The sequence below is a fragment of the Phalacrocorax aristotelis genome, chromosome 1, assembly GCF_949628215.1.
Source record: "Phalacrocorax aristotelis chromosome 1, bGulAri2.1, whole genome shotgun sequence".
Classification (NCBI taxonomy): Eukaryota; Metazoa; Chordata; class Aves; order Suliformes; family Phalacrocoracidae; genus Phalacrocorax; species Phalacrocorax aristotelis.
In genome coordinates this window covers 139,743,321-139,761,827 of record NC_134276.1, presented here as the reverse complement: position 1 = coordinate 139,761,827, position 18,507 = coordinate 139,743,321, and the positions used below count along the sequence as shown (strand labels likewise).

The 18,507-nt window shown below is 38.2% G+C and overlaps 1 protein-coding gene across 12 annotated transcripts in view; it reads left to right on the top strand.

The window, feature by feature from the left end:
- PPARA (peroxisome proliferator activated receptor alpha) overlaps positions 1-16,316 on the top strand; it is a 42,965-nt gene extending 26,649 nt beyond the window's left edge. For 11 of the 12 annotated variants that reach the window (XM_075112343.1, XM_075112286.1, XM_075112322.1 and 8 more), the window contains 4 exons: positions 499-637; positions 3,199-3,401; positions 6,331-6,778; positions 8,533-16,316. In XM_075112343.1, coding sequence (XP_074968444.1) covers positions 499-637; positions 3,199-3,401; positions 6,331-6,778; positions 8,533-8,780 — 1,038 coding nt within the window. In that variant the 3' untranslated portion in view covers positions 8,781-16,316. The remainder of the gene's footprint in view (positions 1-498; positions 638-3,198; positions 3,402-6,330; positions 6,779-8,532) is intronic. The other variant, XM_075112364.1, reaches the window with a different exon arrangement.
- Positions 16,317-18,507: the final 2,191 nt, after the last annotated feature.

Here is an 18,507-nt window from a genome sequence, read left to right as displayed (position 1 = left end):
TGGTAAGATCTGTTAAGTTATAGGCTTTTCTTTAATGCTCATTTTTGTGTCCTTGGCTTTTCTCTACACTGTGCCACACTCTGTATGGCACTTGTCATACCCCTCACATTTGCTGGATGAAGAAAAGATGCATTAAACCTGTGTGTTTGTGTGACTTACACATAGGAAAGATGACAGAGGACACAGAGAATGCATACAAAAGCAATAAATGACTGCTTTGCTTAATCCTTAAGAGCAAATCTGCTTGGGTACTCTGGGCTCTTGGTCCTTTCCCAAGAAAAAGGGCTGAGAGCTACTTCTTCCTTTCATGTTTTCCATTCTATACATGCCTTCATACACACCACTTCATAGATTCTTACCTTTGGACAGGTCATGCTTTGCGTATTGTTTTGCTAGTGACATAAATGAACAATAAAAGAAAAGAATTTACCTGTCTGATTGAATTTTAGTAGTCAGCTTTCTCTAACGTTACATGTTATTTTCTCAAACTTTTTATAGGGTTTTTTTAGAAGAACTATTCGTTTAAAACTCATCTATGATAGATGTGATCGCAACTGCAAAATTCAGAAAAAAAATCGTAATAAGTGCCAATACTGTCGTTTTCAAAAGTGCCTTTCAGTTGGAATGTCACATAATGGTAGGTAAGAGTGCCCTTAATTTGTTTGTTCCTACCCAGAGTCTGCTTCTGGAAGCAGGCACTTGGCTAGCGTTTTTTTACTTACATGCGTGAGTTGAACCTTTGGCTTTTTACATTAAAGATCATGGCGAGGGACACCAGTTTCCCTAATGAGTAGTTAATGTAATGGATGCACAGCTGCCAAATGTACTATTATGAGCCTTATACAATTGTGCTGGATGTCTGTTTGTCCATATGAATGTTCATTTAGTTGCTTTCTTCACCCAGAACTTTGGCACCATTACTCCCATTGAAACAAATTTCGGCACTGGAAGAATTCTGATCAAGGGCATTGTAGAGGAGTAGGAGGAGAACAATTAGCTCATTGTGGGAGGGAATAATGTAGGATAGAAATCTGTAGGAATCCAGACTTCATTATTTTTCAGGTTACAGTGCAACAGCTCTTGGGCAGATGGTTCAGGGAGTGTAGGGGGAGGGCGAAGATCTGTGCTGACTGTGGAACAGGAATCTGGTAGGTTGCTTGTTAAATGGAATGGTAAAAATTCAGAGCATTTAGATATTAAGTTTAAAAATTATGTTATTGTTTGTGTTAATGATTTAAGATAAGGCCCGTAAGCCTTATAGGCCAATTTCAACCCACAAGGTAGTTTTTTGCACAGTATGTAGCTTGCTAAGCAACTTTGGTAAAGAGGGAGAGGCCAAGCCGTGAGAAAGTACGTTTTGGTTGGCCAGATGACAGTAGTTTGCTTTCCCTATGTAGGTCTGATAGTGTCAAGGCTGAACTTGGGAGCAGGTGCAGTTTGGGAGTAGGTGAAAAGTAGGTGAAAATGCTGGGCTAGGTGAAAAGCTGTGGGTTAGGAGACAAACTTTGTAAAGAAACTATGCAGTCAAGATAGCTGGGGTGGGGATGTGGTTGGGGAAGCTGCCTATGACATTGTAGGCTAGATTCCTAGCAAGAAACATTGGGAGAGTTGACTTTCTGGTTCTGGGGAAGTCTGGCTCCCTTGTGGTGAGCCTTGACTGAGATTAAGGCCCACTGGGAGAGGGTTGATAGTCCCTGCAAGACTGGTGATAACCTTCTTGAAGCAGCAGACTTGGGAAGAGCGTGCCAGCCAACAAAGTAACATCTCAGGGCAGGAGTTGAGCTGTGCTGGTTGGCAGGAATTAACATTCAGTTGAAGCTGTTTCATCCTACTAAAACACTGTGGGCATCTGTGCTCCGGCTGAAGGAGCAGTATCAGTTTTACTGCAGCAAACACAAGGGAGGCAGTGGGGGAAGATGTCTGCTAACTTAGAGGTGATACTGCTCAGGAAAAGAGCTAGAACTAGATTCGTAGCCATGACCTTAAAACTGTAAGTTTCAGTTTAGAGCAGGTATTCTTCTACTTTTCCGATAGATCCATGGCCAGATTCTGAACAGGCCTTCCATATTGAGCTTCCATCCATTAAGCCCAAAACTGTATTTCAGATCATGCCTCGAATCGCCTCCTTATACCATGGGACACCTCCTTATGTCATGAGAAAATTCCTTGGGCATGTTGAAGGGCTAATTCTGCATGTGCTCTGAATTATTCAGTCTAAGCAGTGAAGTTCTGTGCTCTCACTGGTTAGATGCTGAAATGCCATCAGAGTAACAAGTTATAATAGCCATCTCAAAACCTTGCACAACATCGGAGAGTAAGGCTTCTTTTAAAATGGAGCTGGTTTAGTTTTAAACTGAAACTGAAGAAGGATGTGGACATGCCTATTTTATTGCTAAGTGGTAAGGCCACTTGCCCAAGAACTGGGAGACCCCCGTGTCTAGTGGGGTTTGAAACTCGCATCTCCTGCCTCTCAAAAGAATATCCTAATGACTAGATTGGATACTCAAGCTCTATTCTCATCCTCTCCAGTCTTAAAGGACTAATCTATTGCAAAAAGAAGCATAAAATCCTGGGTCTCAAAGGAGGTTTTGTTGACTGTGGCCGCTGAACATAAATCTGGGTGTGTCTGGTCTGTTTTGTTCTCACTAGACAGTACGGATGTGTTGAACTGAACATTCAGTGCATAAAAAACTGAATGCCCCAGCAGGTTCAGAATCAGCAATGGGATCCAGGCCCAACACCATTGCAGTGGTCCCTGCAGAGTAACTCCCCAGGCAGCTCTCCAGCTGGCGTGTGCACTCTCTGCCACGCTCCTGACATGAGTTTAGTCAGTTTTGTTAGAATTCCCAAGGTGGACTTATAGTTTCATGTTGGGAGTTGTAGGACACAGCACGGAGAAAACAAAATACGACTACTTAGGTAATGTAGAAGGAAAAAGGCATGCATTCTAGCTCATTGCAGACACCAGTTTGTGTTTTGAAACATCTGATTACCTTCAGTTCAGCATTTTGTCTTGATAATTAGTCACTGACTATGTTGGAAAAGATAAGATTTTTTCACTCATGAATTTGTCATAATAAAGATACTACCTCTACCTCAGTTTTTCTAGACAGAAAGTCTTACACTCTAATCAGCAATGGTAAAAGGCACAGGTTTTTTTTAACTTACATTTGTTTTACAATTATGTCTTCCCATCAGCAATACGTTTTGGACGAATGCCAAGGTCTGAGAAGGCCAAGTTGAAAGCAGAAATTCTAACAGGTGAAAATTATGTAGAAGATTCAGAAATGGCAGATCTTAAATCACTTGCCAAAAGAATTCATGATGCTTACCTGAAAAACTTCAATATGAACAAGGTTAAAGCCAGAATCATCCTTGCAGGGAAAACTAATAACAATCCAGTAAGTACTTTTGCTCTAACTTTAAAGTAAAGCTGGCAAGTACATAAGGTGATTGTAATAATTTGTTAAACTCTTAAGCAAACCTTTTAGAAAATATCACGCTAAAACAGACATGAAATATGCAAAGAGTGCCTGTAGTAAATATGGTTCCTTTTAGCCACTATTGGAATAATAGGAAGCTTTAGGAAAATCAGGTGATTAATTTGTAAATGGAAGCTCATAACCTTAAGTTATAGTAGACACAGAAGGGAAAGAAAATTAGTTCTTAATTTTAAAAAAGTGACATCTGAATGTGAATACCTCTTGGTATGGGTGGGGGAAATGTTTCAAAATTAATTTTCTATTATGACAGTGAGGAAAAAAAGGACAATGTTTTTTCTGCCACAAAGGCCTGGATAAATACTGTTAGCTTTTAAGGTATACAGGAGCTCTGTATGACCTTTGTTTTAATCACAACAATTTTAATGGCAGGAAGGGAAAGAAAACTTGAGTTGGTAATTCCTTGTTTACAGTTTACATTTCCTCACCTGGCCTTCTTGGTCTTTACTGTATGGTTACTTTGAAAGGGAGAAGCAAGCAAGGTTGTGAAGACACTTATGCTGTAGAGGTTATGTTTCTGGATAATTTAGCCAAGGTCTGCCTAATGCTATCAACTGCTTTTTGTTTTGAGCAAGTGAGATTGTATAACCACTGTAAAGGGCTGACTTGTTTCACTTTATGCATATTTTTTTTAAAATTTCTGTTGTGATTTTTGTTAACTATATGTAGAAAATAAGTATCTTATTTTACCAACAATTTAATTTTAGCAAAAATTTGCAGGGAAGGAGTTTTATGTGTGCCATATTAAAATGTATGTAACCGTGGGAATGAGTGTTACAAAAATTGTAAGCAAGCTGTCTTCTAAATTATGGAATTTGGCATATTACAGTCTAGTTTAGCGAGGCATACAGGCTTCTACATTAAAAGAGAGGCATATGAATAATCCCAGTCCTTTTCATTGGATTAAAGAGATGCATAAAATTAAGTGCAGGTTTAAACCTTTTTTTGGGGGTACAAGCTGACATAAGCCTACAGTAAATACCATGCTTTAACACCTTACCAAGTAGGTATCTGCGTAAAGTCCTTCTCAAGCTTGTTACCACATGTCAGAATCGTAAGTTACAGTATGTATTGTACATGCAGGGACTCTAGATCACCGCATCCTAATTTTTGTATTTGCAGTTATGTGATCAAGGCTCTCAGATTAGTCATCCGATTGACTAGCTAATAGTGGCTTGCACATTTCTCGGTGATTTTACAAGTAAAAATTAATGAAGAATCAGATCTAGTACGTTATAAGCAGGCTGCTTCTTCATTCTTCAATATGCAGGGAAGGGGAGAGGCTTTTTAAGCTATTTTATCATCGCTTGGGAAAACAGAAATTTTAATTTTCTTGTGACTTTTTAACAGAAAAATAAAAAAAGGGGGTGGTTGTTCACAATTAGTAATCTACCTGGTTCTGAACAGTGCATTAACAGCTGATTTCAGTGAATCCTAATTTTTGGCACCACTATAATTCACTGCAGAATGAACTACTGTTTTTTGTGATGACAAGGTATCGCTTTTAAATTTAGCTCCTAAGTCCTTGGCCATACCTGCATTCTGCATAGTGAAATGATGATAAATTCCAAAAAAAGATTTACAAGATAGTCTACGTCTTTTATAAAGGGTTTAGAAATGTGGTGGGTTTATTGCTTTGCCACTTTCCACTCCTATCCACATGCACGTAGAAAGTTCTGTCCTGGGTAACTGCTGAAGTGACATGGAATGTGTAGATGCCATAAGCATGTAAAAAGTGGACAACTGTGGGAAACTAGCATGTTTGACAGTTTTCTAAGTGAAATAAGTGAGTTGTATGAGTTTCTAACAGAACAGCAAGCATTCCTCATGATATCTAGTCTGAGATGAGCAAAACAGCACAGGGGAAGTGATTTGCTTAGCATTTATAGAACTAGATTTATGTTCAAGGTCAATTGCCATGACTTTGGCAGGCTGGAGAGCATTGGGTTTTCTTGTTTTTTCTTAAGTGTTTTGATTGCTGCTCTTCAGATAATTATAAAAATATTTTTGAGTTCTGATTGTTCTTAAGGAAGTCTGAATGCCTTTTTTTTTGTTGTTTTGTTTTGTTATATGATGTTTTAAGAGACCAGCTTATCAGTTTGTAATGCACGTACCTTTTTAAACGAAGGGGGTTATGGAAAAGACCATGATCAAGGCTAAGATTTTGTGTTGTCTGACATTCTAGTGGGATTCTGGGTTTAGAGATGACTTAGCGTAACTGTAGCTAGAAAGATGAGCTGAATTTCTGAGAAAGATCAGCTGGGACATAGTCTCTGAAAATCTGATGTTAAAACACAAGAGTAGTACAGGGTTCACATTCTTGTGCAAATCTGCTGTCCTATATTTAAATGACTGTCTGTATTCCCCCTAGGATACTTCAGGAAAGCATCATGATGTGCATCAAGTGTAGTTAGTTTAGGAATCGATAGGAGTGTAGGCAGAATAACCTGGACTTCAGGAGAAGGTAATACAAGTCTTTTGTGAACCTTCTGGGATTTGTTCTGAGGTGGATATATGCATACTAAGCACAGTACTTCTGGATCTTCACTTATAACTACTACATAAAACTAGATTAAAGATATGTCATACATACTTACATTTTACCATTGGCGTTGTTGTTTGCAGAGCAGACTTGTTCTTAGATACTGCAGTTTGTAGTTCTGTAATACGTTGTTTGTCTTTATGCAGAAATGTGAAAGAACTCATGCTTTATTGGCAGTTGAAGACTGATTAGCATGAAAGTTAAAGTTTATAAAAATTCCTGTTCTTTAGAAAACCAATTATTAATAACCACTATTTTGTAACCAAATTAGTATTTTTTTCTCTGTAGCCATTTGTTATACATGACATGGATACCTTGTGTATGGCAGAGAAGACCCTGGTGGCAAAGCTGGTAGCCAATGGAATTCAGAACAAGGAAGCAGAAGTTCGAATCTTCCACTGCTGCCAGTGTACATCTGTAGAGACTGTCACAGAACTTACTGAATTTGCCAAATCTATCCCTGGCTTCTCCAATCTTGACTTGAATGATCAAGTGACACTCTTAAAATACGGAGTTTATGAAGCCATATTTGCCATGTTAGCATCTGTGATGAACAAGGACGGGATGCTGGTAGCCTATGGAAATGGTTTTATAACCCGGGAATTCCTGAAAAGCCTGAGAAAGCCATTCTGTGATATAATGGAGCCAAAATTTGATTTTGCAATGAAATTCAATGCACTGGAATTGGATGATAGCGATATATCCCTTTTTGTTGCTGCCATCATTTGCTGTGGAGGTAAGTGCTACGTATTTGTTCTTTAAGGTAGTAAATTTAAAAATTTTATTCCTATGAATAATGTTAATGGAAAAGCTGATGTGTTCCTTGAAGATTCAATTCTACCACTAACATTGTCATTTTCCCTTTTAGCAAGTTTCATGGAAGATACTGTGTAACTCTTAACAGTCCTGTTCCTGTATTTTGCGTTGCGGAATTGTAGACCTGCTTGGAATTACTGTTTAGCCTCACTTAGAAAGGGGTCTAGCTACTCTCTGCTTTTAAAAGTGGGATGTGAAGAGCATTGGTTTGTTTGTTTTTGTTTGGGGTTTCAAGGATTTTTGTAAAAATTTATGGCTGGGTCGGAAACAGTATTTTTATCTGCCAAATGAGCAGGAAAAAATACTGTGTAATGAGCCTGGAGGCTGGTGCAAATTATAGCTTTGCTTATCTTTGACACTTGCTGATTGCATCATGTAATAAGTTCTGCACAAATGCACAGCTCTGGTGCACTTCCTGTGTTCTGGTTTTAATATCACAGGCTATTAAAAAAAAAAAAAACCAGCTTACTTAGCTAATTTAAAAAACTAGCTGATGGTATTTTTTAAAATTATTTCATAGTACCGAAAGACATGGTGTTTTGGTTGGGTGTTTTTTTGGTATTCTTTGTTCGTGGGTTTGTTTTTTTAATGCCTGTTGTTTGAACTCTTTGAGTGAAGGAACACGAATGCAATCCTGTCTTTCCTCCAGAAAGTAAGGATGTTCAAATTTAAGGTTAAATTCAAAACTATCCATAAGCATTTTGATAAAGGAAAATAAAGGATCAAGAAAGTTCCAACAAATGATCCCACCTGCCTTTTCTGCCTTCTGCCATACTTACAGAATGTTTCACTGCCCTGGTTGCGTCCTCAGCAATTAGAAGAAGAGAGATACAATCTGTAGACTTTCAAAAGCTTCATGTGCTAGTTTAGACAGCAAGTTCCCATCAGATCTTTAATTACTTTTGCACAATGCTTTGGTATTTTGACATTTTCAGAATTCAAGAGAGTTCTTTGCACGCAAAATACCTTCTGTTTGTTTGTTTGTTTGTTTTTTCTCTATCCTTCTCCTTGGAACTATCTTAAGTTTTCAAGAAATGTATTTAGTCTGTTGTCCCAGACTTCTTACAAAGAAGTTTGATCTGGAGAGTTAAGGTATTACAGGACTGTAAGTAGCTGAAAATGAGATCATGTGCTAGAAAGTGTGAAACATCCTTAAAAGGTGCTTCTCTGCATCCTGTCAATAACTTGTGCTATGGCAATATACATTTGGGAACCAAGAGTGAAAGCCTGTTATTCATGTCTTCTTGTATTGCTAACAAACTTCACGAGCTCTCTAGAAATAGCCATGTGGTTTTTTTTTCCATCCTTACTGTTTGAAATCTGTTATCAGGACATACAGAATGTAGAACTGGATTCCAAGGCTGGATACTTCTGCTGGGTTTTGGGGTGAGAGGGTGATGTGGGTTTTTTTCCTTTGTAACATGGGTTGTATTTAGTAGTATGAAATCTCTCCTCAAATAACTGTGGGCATTGAAAAAAACTTTGGCCAAACTTTTTTTCTTCTTTTCTTTTTTTTTTTCTTTTTTCTTAAGAAAGATTCATTTTTAGCCTCATTGCCCTCAGTGTATCATGTAAAAATACACTGCTGCCTACAATATAGAATCCATAAAGTAGCCTACTTCAAAGAATAATTATGAAATATGACATGTATCCTTTTGTTTGTCTTGAGAATAGATCGTCCTGGTCTTGTAAATGTGGGACACATTGAAAAAATGCAGGAGAGCATTGTGCATGTACTGAAACTTCACTTGCAAACCAACCATCCTGATGATACCTTCCTCTTCCCAAAACTTCTCCAAAAAATGGCTGACCTCCGACAGCTTGTCACAGAGCATGCGCAACTTGTTCAGATAATTAAGAAGACTGAATCTGATGCTCATTTACACCCGTTACTACAGGAAATCTACAGGGATATGTATTAAGGATTTTTAGTATTTTTTTTCCACAATATTTAAAGACAAGAGCAATAGTAATAACAGATGGGAGCAAAACTACTTGCACAATTATCTGCTGTTCACTCAGTCCAGAGCATGAAAAATCTAAAAGCTGCATAACTGGAGTGTTACACTTCTTTTGGTTTGGGATCTTTTGTCGTCTTTTGAAAGAGTTCTGCAGAAAAATGATCATAGTGCTCATGAAGTGTCTTAAAATGGTTCTTTTATTCGGAAATTTGAAGGTCGGTAAGGAATACGTATTTGTATAATAAATCAGAATGTTAAGTAACAGACATGAACAAAATTGTATTTCCTCTTGGCTTAGTTATTTTAGAATTAACGTAACAATTCAGCAAATTCTCTCTGGGTATATGCACAATCATAAAGATTATGCACTTTTGGCTAATGGTAATTACTGAGAACCAACTAACACTTTTCCTTACAGCAGCCAGTCTAGGAGTATCAAATGGTTGGATATTACTGTAGATACACACCTGAAAAATTTGAAAGACCTTTGATCCGCTGCTGGTTTAATTCCATGAAATGCAGTACAGCTTCACACAGTATTACATTAGATTACCTTAGGACTGGCATGCTTAAAAGACGGTTCTTTTATGAAATTAAATTAAATCCGAAGAGTTATCTAAAATACAGCAGAGATGCTCCATTCAGGTGTTTCTTGAAGAGTAAATGTGACAAAGCAATGGAACCCTTTTCTCAAAAGTGTATTAAAGAAATATGAAAATGTCTCTGAGGAAAAATACATCATACCATGTGTATTTTGGAGAACTTGTAATAGCTCAGGTTGCTGTTTTGAACTTAATACTATTTTGAATTAGCAAGTGTTTTGGAGAGACTGAAAAATCTGATCCTAGCCCAGAACAAAGAATTTCAGCTGCACAGCATTCTAGTGCAGTGATAGCTTACTCTGAAGAAATGATCGTATAGGAAAGGCACCTTCTTTCTTGACTAGTATCTTGGCAGTATAGAATAGTGTGGACCTGTTTACATTTCTGGTGAATACACTGTTTTAGATTTTTTCCAATTACCCACTTGGACATATTTCCTTCTGTTCCTTCTTAGGCCTTGGCGATGGAAGTATTCGCTAGATTGTTTCACCAAATTTTGTCCTTGTTCATACAGCCATAGTGGATAAGGTGACAATATCACCAAGAACAGTGTTTGTAGGTGTCAGCTGCGTAATACTATGAAAGAGAGCACAGTTGAGAGTAAGTTTATCATGTTCCCAAGAGTAAACTGTGATTTTACAATAGTACTTACTCCTAATGCAAAATAAGCCATAAGGAAACTGCCTGGCTTTGCCGTTTTACGGATCTTTTATCAGAGTGTACTACACAAAAGTGCTAGTTGCATGCAAGAAACTGCGCTATTTCTGGTTTGTTTTTTTTTTTTAATGCTGTAACTTCACATTAATATTTCCTTATTTTACTATTTGTTTCATAACACAAAGATCTCAGGAGCCAATCTTAGCATTTTCACAATACTTAGGCTTTCAGTGGCACAGGAAGACACTTTGTACTTGTTTTATTGTAGCACATTTCAGTATCTTAAACCTTCACTGCAAGAATTAATTAAGATTGATAAAGCGAGAACATCACGCCACGATTCTTATTTTAGTCACAACATTTGTTTCTTTACAGGCCCACTGGCATGGCTAGACACTGGATAAATTACAGCTTTAAAAGCAATTTGGTATTTATCCAAGCAGTGGTCATTAGCAGAGGTTTTTAGCGTCAGATATATTTAGTGTAAAATACTGAAGCATAGGCCTCAAATTTGGTGACCACCTGGGGCAGGATAAGAACAATAAATGCATGTGAACAAAACTCTCTCCCCTTCCCTGTCGCCATGCGGCAACCAGAAGAATAGGCCTTATGTTACAACTACTGCTAAGACTTCATTAAGAGAAGGTGGTTGTTGGTCTTATCAGCAGATGAGAAATAGGTTGTCTTTTGTGTCTTGCAGCAGTGCATAGCATGCCTTCAGAAATAATGAGGATTTTAGCAATGATGCTGCTTTAGTCTTCAAGGCAGCCATGTTTCACTAAGGAGCTGTGGGGTTTAGGCATAAGACATTGAGCATTGAAATAATGGATATGCAATATTACTCACTCAAATCATCAAAATAGCAGCCATTCTGTGATGGCATACTGAAACTCTGATAGCCAACTGTTTTAGGTTTGTCTTCTAAAAGAAGTGTAAGCTGAATTTTTTTTCTCCAAAGCTCAGATTTATGCAAAGGGCAAATTTCAAAGTTCTGTTCCCTAGTTTGGGTGTGCTGAAGTTTTTCAGGAAGATCAGGCACCGTCAGTGTGGACAAAATCTATTTTTCCTGCTCTTGTTCTTAGAAGTGTCTGAAAAACTTTACTGAAGTTTTTAAAAAAATGCGGAAAATTTAATAATAAACACTTAAATTCTCAGCAAGACTATAAAGAATTGAAAACGGCATCATTCAGTGGAAGAGATAACATTTAGCTATACTAGCAGCTGTTTGTAACAGGTTCCTGTTATTGGCATTAGGAAAGTGCGTAATTCGCATTTTTCCTGTTCCAGATCCATTTTGTTTTGTTATTTGAAAACCATCAAGCGTTTTTCGACTTGTTCCTTGGACACTGAAGTTTGATTTCTGTTTTAAATTAAATTGCAGACTTTTAATGAAAAAAAAAAAGGAAAGAACACATCTCTAAATTACAAAAATAGGAACAAGATGTTAGCGTGGCCTAAAATTATGGATAGATTCCACTGCCCACGCTGCTGCACCATGCACGTACCCACAGTTTCTTCAAAGAATGACACAGGGCAGACGATTCACTTCCTGAGTGTTAATGGGCAAAAGAAGTTCTTAATTTCTACATTACACTTTTAACGAACCTCATTAGCTACTTCAGTAGGTGCCTGCGGCAGGCTTTTGCCAATTAGATTTCAAAATTACTCTGTTTATGTTTGGGTTTGTTTAAGTTTGAATCCTGAACTAGTTTGAGATACATTACTAAGGAGCCTTCAGCATCTCCACCTTGTACAGATCATCTAATATTTTAAAATACTCATTCTGTGAAGGGAAATAGTGATCAGATTTTAGCATTAAAAACTATTAAAGATTTCCTGGCTTGTTAGGTATAGTTTTGATCTGATTCTTATCAACATGACTTATTTTACTACCATAGCACTGAAGAACTCTGTTAGCAACCAGGTACCCACAAACAGATTAAGACAAGAGACAACAGACGGGTAGAAAAAAATCCTAGGAAACAATGGTATGACAAGTTTTCATCAAGCTTCTAGCTTACTCATTTTTGAGGGTTGGTTGGGGGGGATGTTATTTATTGGGATGCCCTAGGTACTTTGACAGATGGGAAGGAGAAAAAAAACAAGGAAGCTTTTGTGTCAAGTGTTAGGGAAATCTGATGGTCATTTTTATCTCCTTAAATATTTTCTTTAAAGGCGTACTGTCTGCAGGGTAACAGCACACAACTGCCACTCAAAAAAAAATCAGTTACTTTGTACCTTTTTAAATTTCAGAATGCCACTGTAATTTTAGACACAAATTGGCAGATGGTAGGAATGCTTTGCACTTGCAGTAGTTGAATCTTTCTTTGCATTTAAAGAAATCATTTCTATTTAATTGCCATTTCCATGTGCCTTTGTGCTTTGGTTCTAGCCAGCTGCTAGAAAGCTGAAGTGTTGCCAAAGAGCATATTTTTGCATTATTTCTGGCCCGCAAAGATTTAGGAAATACCAGCAGTTGCACTAAGTCTGTTCTCATGAGAGAGCTAGCAAAAGTTTGCAAATCAAAGAGCTTTATTTATAAGCATCTAAACATTTGTTTGTTTATTCAGACTGCTAAAACTTGGGGAGATTTATGCATCATGAGAGCTGGGTCACATACTGTTAAATTTGAATTTCCTCCTTATTTCTAATGGAGAGCCTGGACGACTTACGCACCACCTCAGACAAAGCAGTTGGGGAAGATGACACTGTAGCTGCCCGTACTGTCTGAAGAGGAACAATTTCAGCTCTGTCTCTCCTTAAAAGCATCCCTGTTACTTAGCTGAAAATCTGCAACTACATTTAACAAATGCATTTGCAGCAGTTGTGATATTGCTTAAGCATAAGGTCGTAAAAATAATGGTCCTTCCCTGAAAACCCTGGTCCTTTAATAAGTGTTGAAATGCAAGTGTGGTATCTGGTGCTTGCTTGTATCTCAAGTGCTTTCTTGATAATCAGTTGCATATAATTTTTTTGATGTAGGCTTAATCAGCTTTATTATCCTTTTACTAGAGATATAAAATATATGTGGGATTGATCTGAGAGTATTGATATTGTTACGTACTGTGGGATTTTTTTAATTTAATGTAATACCATTTCTTCATGTTTCAAGTTGTAAAATACAAGAATATAATTGCAAGGTATAAATTTTCACTAAATCATATTACAGAGGTGCTTTAAGAAAAATATGTAAATTATTTAATTTAAATATTTGTTTCATACTTTATCTTGTGAACCCTTTTGTACAGTGAGGAAAGATTTACTTTTATGGGGTAAGGATGATGGGCCTGAAGTCAAAGACAAACTGCTATTTATTCCTGTCTGGTCTTTATTACTGTATCATTTGTAAAGAAGTATCACAAATTCTGCGACTTACCTGTCTCTTTGGTATTGAAATCTGTAAGAAATTTTTGAAATATATTTTCACATAGAACATAGACTTCCTTTTATTTAATTTTAATAAAAGTAAGTCTAGGTGAGGAAGAGCTGTAAGCCCAAAATCGAGTTAATACCTCTAATGTTTTAACTCAAGTTCACCAATATGAAAGTTCATAGAACTAAGTTCATCTTTGCTTTACAGCACGGTTGTTCGTTTCGCGTAAAGAGAAGCTAAAAAGAGCTAGGTCCTGTTAGTACTCCATTTTCTGAGGAACTGATTTGTGGCTTGCTAAATAACAATGTGTGCTCAGGATTATTTCCTGCTACCTGCACTGAGGTCGATCTGCAGTTTTTATAGACATATTTTAAAATACGTCATCTGGCAGTGCAAAACACGATGCTGCAATGCCATTATTGACTTTTCTGTAGGAGTGATCCCTTTGTGATTTTAAGTAGAGATGAATTCGGAATCTGTTCATAGGGATTCTGTGTCCTGTGACTCAGGTGTGACAGTCTGTGCCTACAGCATTCCTGCTAACGAATCCTCTTACAGCAACAAATCACCTTTTAAAGGTATACCTTTTATTTCGCTCTGGTCAAAACATAGCATCTAGTACAAGCACAGTATATGACAAATGTTCCAGATTATACTTACCGCATTTTATTTATAATAGATAAAATTTAATTTCCCCAAATCATTGCAGCTTGACATTTTCCCTTGATCAGTGTCACCACGCAGGTGTATTGTCTACAAAGATGTTTGTGTCATGGTTGTAAAAGCTCTAATGGACTTACTTGTGGTAACCTACGGCTACTTCTTTTCTCACTTTCATAGGCAGCAATGAAAAAAAAAACCTGTAAAAGATACTAGCAGATACATCACTTTACTCTGTAAATACGTGGTAAAAATTCATGGTTAACTAACCCCATCCGAGGACAAGGGTGTTTCCGCTTTTGTTTTCTCTAATGTGCTTACTGTTTTTTTTAAATCTTTTTTGGCTTCTGAAGCTGGTTTTTTGTGTTGTGGTTTTTTTTTTAACTCCTTTATTGCGTTAGTCGATCTTGTCAGATTCCATCGCAAGGGTGTTTCAAAACAGATTTCCTATTGCGAGGACCTCAATTTCAGATGAGTTGCCTCTGCCCAGGGGATAGGCCGCATGCACAAAAGATTAAGCTGATTACAGGCTGGGCTTTAAGTAAGGACTGCAAGATCAAGCGTAAGGTACTTGAAGTTGTTTTTAAGCATTTTGGTATATTTTCTCAGTTGGATACGCAGGTACAGTGGTCCCTATTGTGGAAAAGACACCAGCCTTATGATCAATGCAAGAAGTTTCATGGCATTCTTTACACTTGAAAGAAAAAAAAAAGGGGTGGTATGGGAAAATACTAACCGGCTGAAATCCTGGCAACATGCAAGTCCTGCATCCTGCTCCTGCTGTGTAGGAGTGCAGTATAATCGTTTGAAATCTGTTTGTGATGTGCAACAGGAACTGTAAGAAGGTTAGCAAATCTTCTGGTGGGTGATTCATATGCAAATCCACGCTTCGTTACCTCCGGCACATCCAGATACTCTAGGTATGTTTTGCCACGCGGTAGCGTAGGGTTGCCTTCGTGGAGACACAGTGCCTTTGCCCTCCTGTTAGCAACAGGGGTGCTGGTGGTGCCGCGTGCATATTCAGACGGGTATCCACGGGCACTCGCCAGCAGCGCCGACCGGCAGGCGGCTACCGAGTGGACCACTACGGCTCTTCTGCCACCGGCCTTCGTGCAGGCAGTGGGAGGGAGCGGCTTCTGATCAAATAATCCATCCCTCTCCCCTGGGAAATGAATCCCGTGGGGTAGGTGCCTGTGTGAAGCCATGGCTCCATCTCAGTAGCCCCAAATACTTTCCTCTGGTTTCAGAAGCGGAAGAACATTCACGGCTTTAGTAATTTCTTTAGTAATGACAAATCTAATCAACATTTTAATATTACCGATTTTAACAAGAACACCCCTCTTAGCTGTTTGACACAGTCTGCTTTATCAGCTTCTTGGATGAGCTGCATTTCATATTGCTCCTGCTATTTCACAGCTTATACAAACAATTGCTCCTAATTTTCTTGAGGAATGTAACACAAAAGTTTAATTACATCATGATGTTAAAACCCTTTATCATGTCTTAAATTGTCTGTTATCTGATATGACACAAAAAAGCACATTTTTGTCAATGTTGCCAAACCCTAATCGCTAGAGCTAACAAGTGTTTAATTAAATCAAGATATCAATATTAAAGAGAAAAAAAAGAACAACCCAGATCATTGTTTCCAGTCACTTCTGTTTTTAGGAGATTTGGGGTATGTTTTATTACAGTGAATACGGAACTTACAAAGAGCAGACATTTCTTGCAGGGAGTAGTCAAACCTAATTCTCATGGAATGCTTGTTTCCCAGTAAAATACCACTATTTCAAGCCAAGTTCCCAAGTTTCTTTCTGTCAGAACAAAGCAAATGACATTTTCAAGAAAGAATGGAAGCCCTGGTCTCAGAGGGGTTTATAGGAAAGACAAAGTCTCTTGCACTTATGTAATGCTCACATTCACGTAGCTAAATATGACAATGCATTCTCAAACGTTACCAGCCTATTGATCTGGGATGAAAAGACTTGAACTAAACATTTTTCTTCTTTTTTACATTCTGATTTTTTTTTCTGTCTCCTTTGAAAATAAGAGGTTGAATGCATAGTGTTTGTATAGAGACTGCTAGGAACCTATGTGCTTTAAAAAAAAAAAAAGTCATCCTTTAAGATTGAATGTAAACACGGTTAATTTGAAATATGGTTTTGCCTTAATGGTTTTGAAAAAATAAAGTATTTTTAAAAGTGAGTTTACTGACTTGTGCTGATCTTTTATTTCCAGGAAAGTAATTAACTGTAATGTCATGGTTTTAAAGCAAACATACTTGTTCCACTCTGCTGGCTGCCTCTTGCACGTTGTCCAAAGCAGCTGCCAAGTCTTAACCGAGTCTCTCATTCAGTGACCGTGCACGCGTGAATGACTTCTACGCACACGCCGGTAGTTCTGTTGGGCGCTCTCGTGCTGCCACTCATGATCTCAGCTGATAACGCGTGTCAATGTTTGCAGAGTCAGGATGTGGGGCGTGCAGGGGGGTGGTGCACCTGGGAATGGTGGCACCTGGCGCTCCTTCCGTGACAGTGCCAGTGGCGTGACAGTGCGTTTTGTGCTGCTCTGTGGCAATTACGAACCTGAATGATTTTGCCTTAACCTGATTTGCCTTCATTTGGTATACAGAGCCCAGCTGCAGAACTCACTTAGCTGCTTAACTTTATACCTGGGCGTAATCATGCTGATTTTTAGTAGTGAACAAGAGCAGATAAGCAAATTCTGGTGGGATTGGTGCCCAGCTTTTTTTTGGTAGCATCAAATAGCTGTTAACAAAGTGTGTTAAGTATGTTTACTACACAGGATGTGTGGCTTGCAAGGACAGTTTAAAGGCAAAATGATAGTTGAAGCATCTTTAAAGTGCTGATGTTTACAGATTTACTGTTAGACATGCCTTTTAAATTAGGAATGTGTGTGTAATGTACAGATATACATTGCATATATATGTTTATATATATATTTCATCTGTGTGTGTGCTGACCCACCGTCCTGCCGTGCCCTTCCATTCTCATTGACTGTGTGACAAGCTTGAGACATTTGTTGAATTCAGGAGCACTGAATGCACCTCTGCATGAAGCGTAGCACACTAACTAATTTGATGAGCCTGGCTTCAATTAAATTGGTTGGGAGGGTATGTCACAGATAATTGTTTTCCTTCAAGAATCTGGGGATTTATTAAGCTGGTAAAAGTGCTGAAGTGAAAATTACAGCAGAGGATAAAGAATCACATTTCCTCATCAGCTGTGCTCGGGGCATTGAAGGCCTGATTTTTGAGCAGCAGAAAGTGCTCTGAGAGCCTGATGAAACCACACTGTACGGGCTGTGCATATCTTGACGTGTAGGCCCATGGCTGCAAAGTTTGTGCAGGGTGGCGCCTGGGCTGTGAAATCGCATATATACCAAAATGTTATGATACAGCGGTCATAACGCTCATGTTTAGAGGGAATATAAAAATGTGGAATACATGTTTTTACAGCTGTGCACAGCTAATAATCCTTTGTCCTGCCAGCAAGTACCACATTGCATGTAGGTCAGCTTTCCTTCCTTAAAGCATGGGCCAGACATGATGACAGACCATATTTGGTGGCCCTGGGCTACTCAACCACTTTGTGGTACTTGCTGGAAGTACGCTTTTCTTCACCTAAAAGTTATCTGTAACCAGGTAACTGTGAAGCAGAGGTAGCCTTGACCTAGCCTTTTCTGTTGTACTCAAATAAATGCGCTGAATGGGGCCAAAGTAAAAACTCTGTAGTTACAGATTCTGCTCCCATGTAATACTGAGTCTGCTGCTCCTCCAGGTCAACTTAACATGTATTTAAAGGTAGGATTCTTTCTGAGGGCTTTAAATGATTCTTCTAGCATCATGATGGCACAGATAATCATTATGACTAAATGATTAACTGCCTTTTTCTTGAAGGCTATAGAGTAGGTTGAGCAGGAGAGAAACCAGCTCAGAGACACCAGATCCTTCCCAGCACATTAGTGGGTGCATCTCCCAGTCCCAAGATAGACTCGGATGTCATAAATCCAAAATGCACGGTCTTGTTTAGATGGGAACTGCACTAGCCAGCCTTTTAAAACCTACTTTCAAGCTAAGAGTCAAGATATAACCTGTTGCAAACTGTGAAATACAGGAAATAAAGTGTTTTAGAAAGACATTTGCTGGTATAAACGTGGTCTCACATCACTATGTTGCTTTTTGTCAGCTTAGTTATAAAACTACAATTTTAAGCTGGAAAAGTGCTGTGATTCTCTTCGCAGTTGTGGTTTTAGCATAGGAGATGCCACTATTATTTGTACAGAACAGACAGATACACTACAGCTTTTAAAGTCAGTGTGTCTAACATGAAACTGAAATTTAATACCACCCATTTTAAATAAGTTTAATACCACT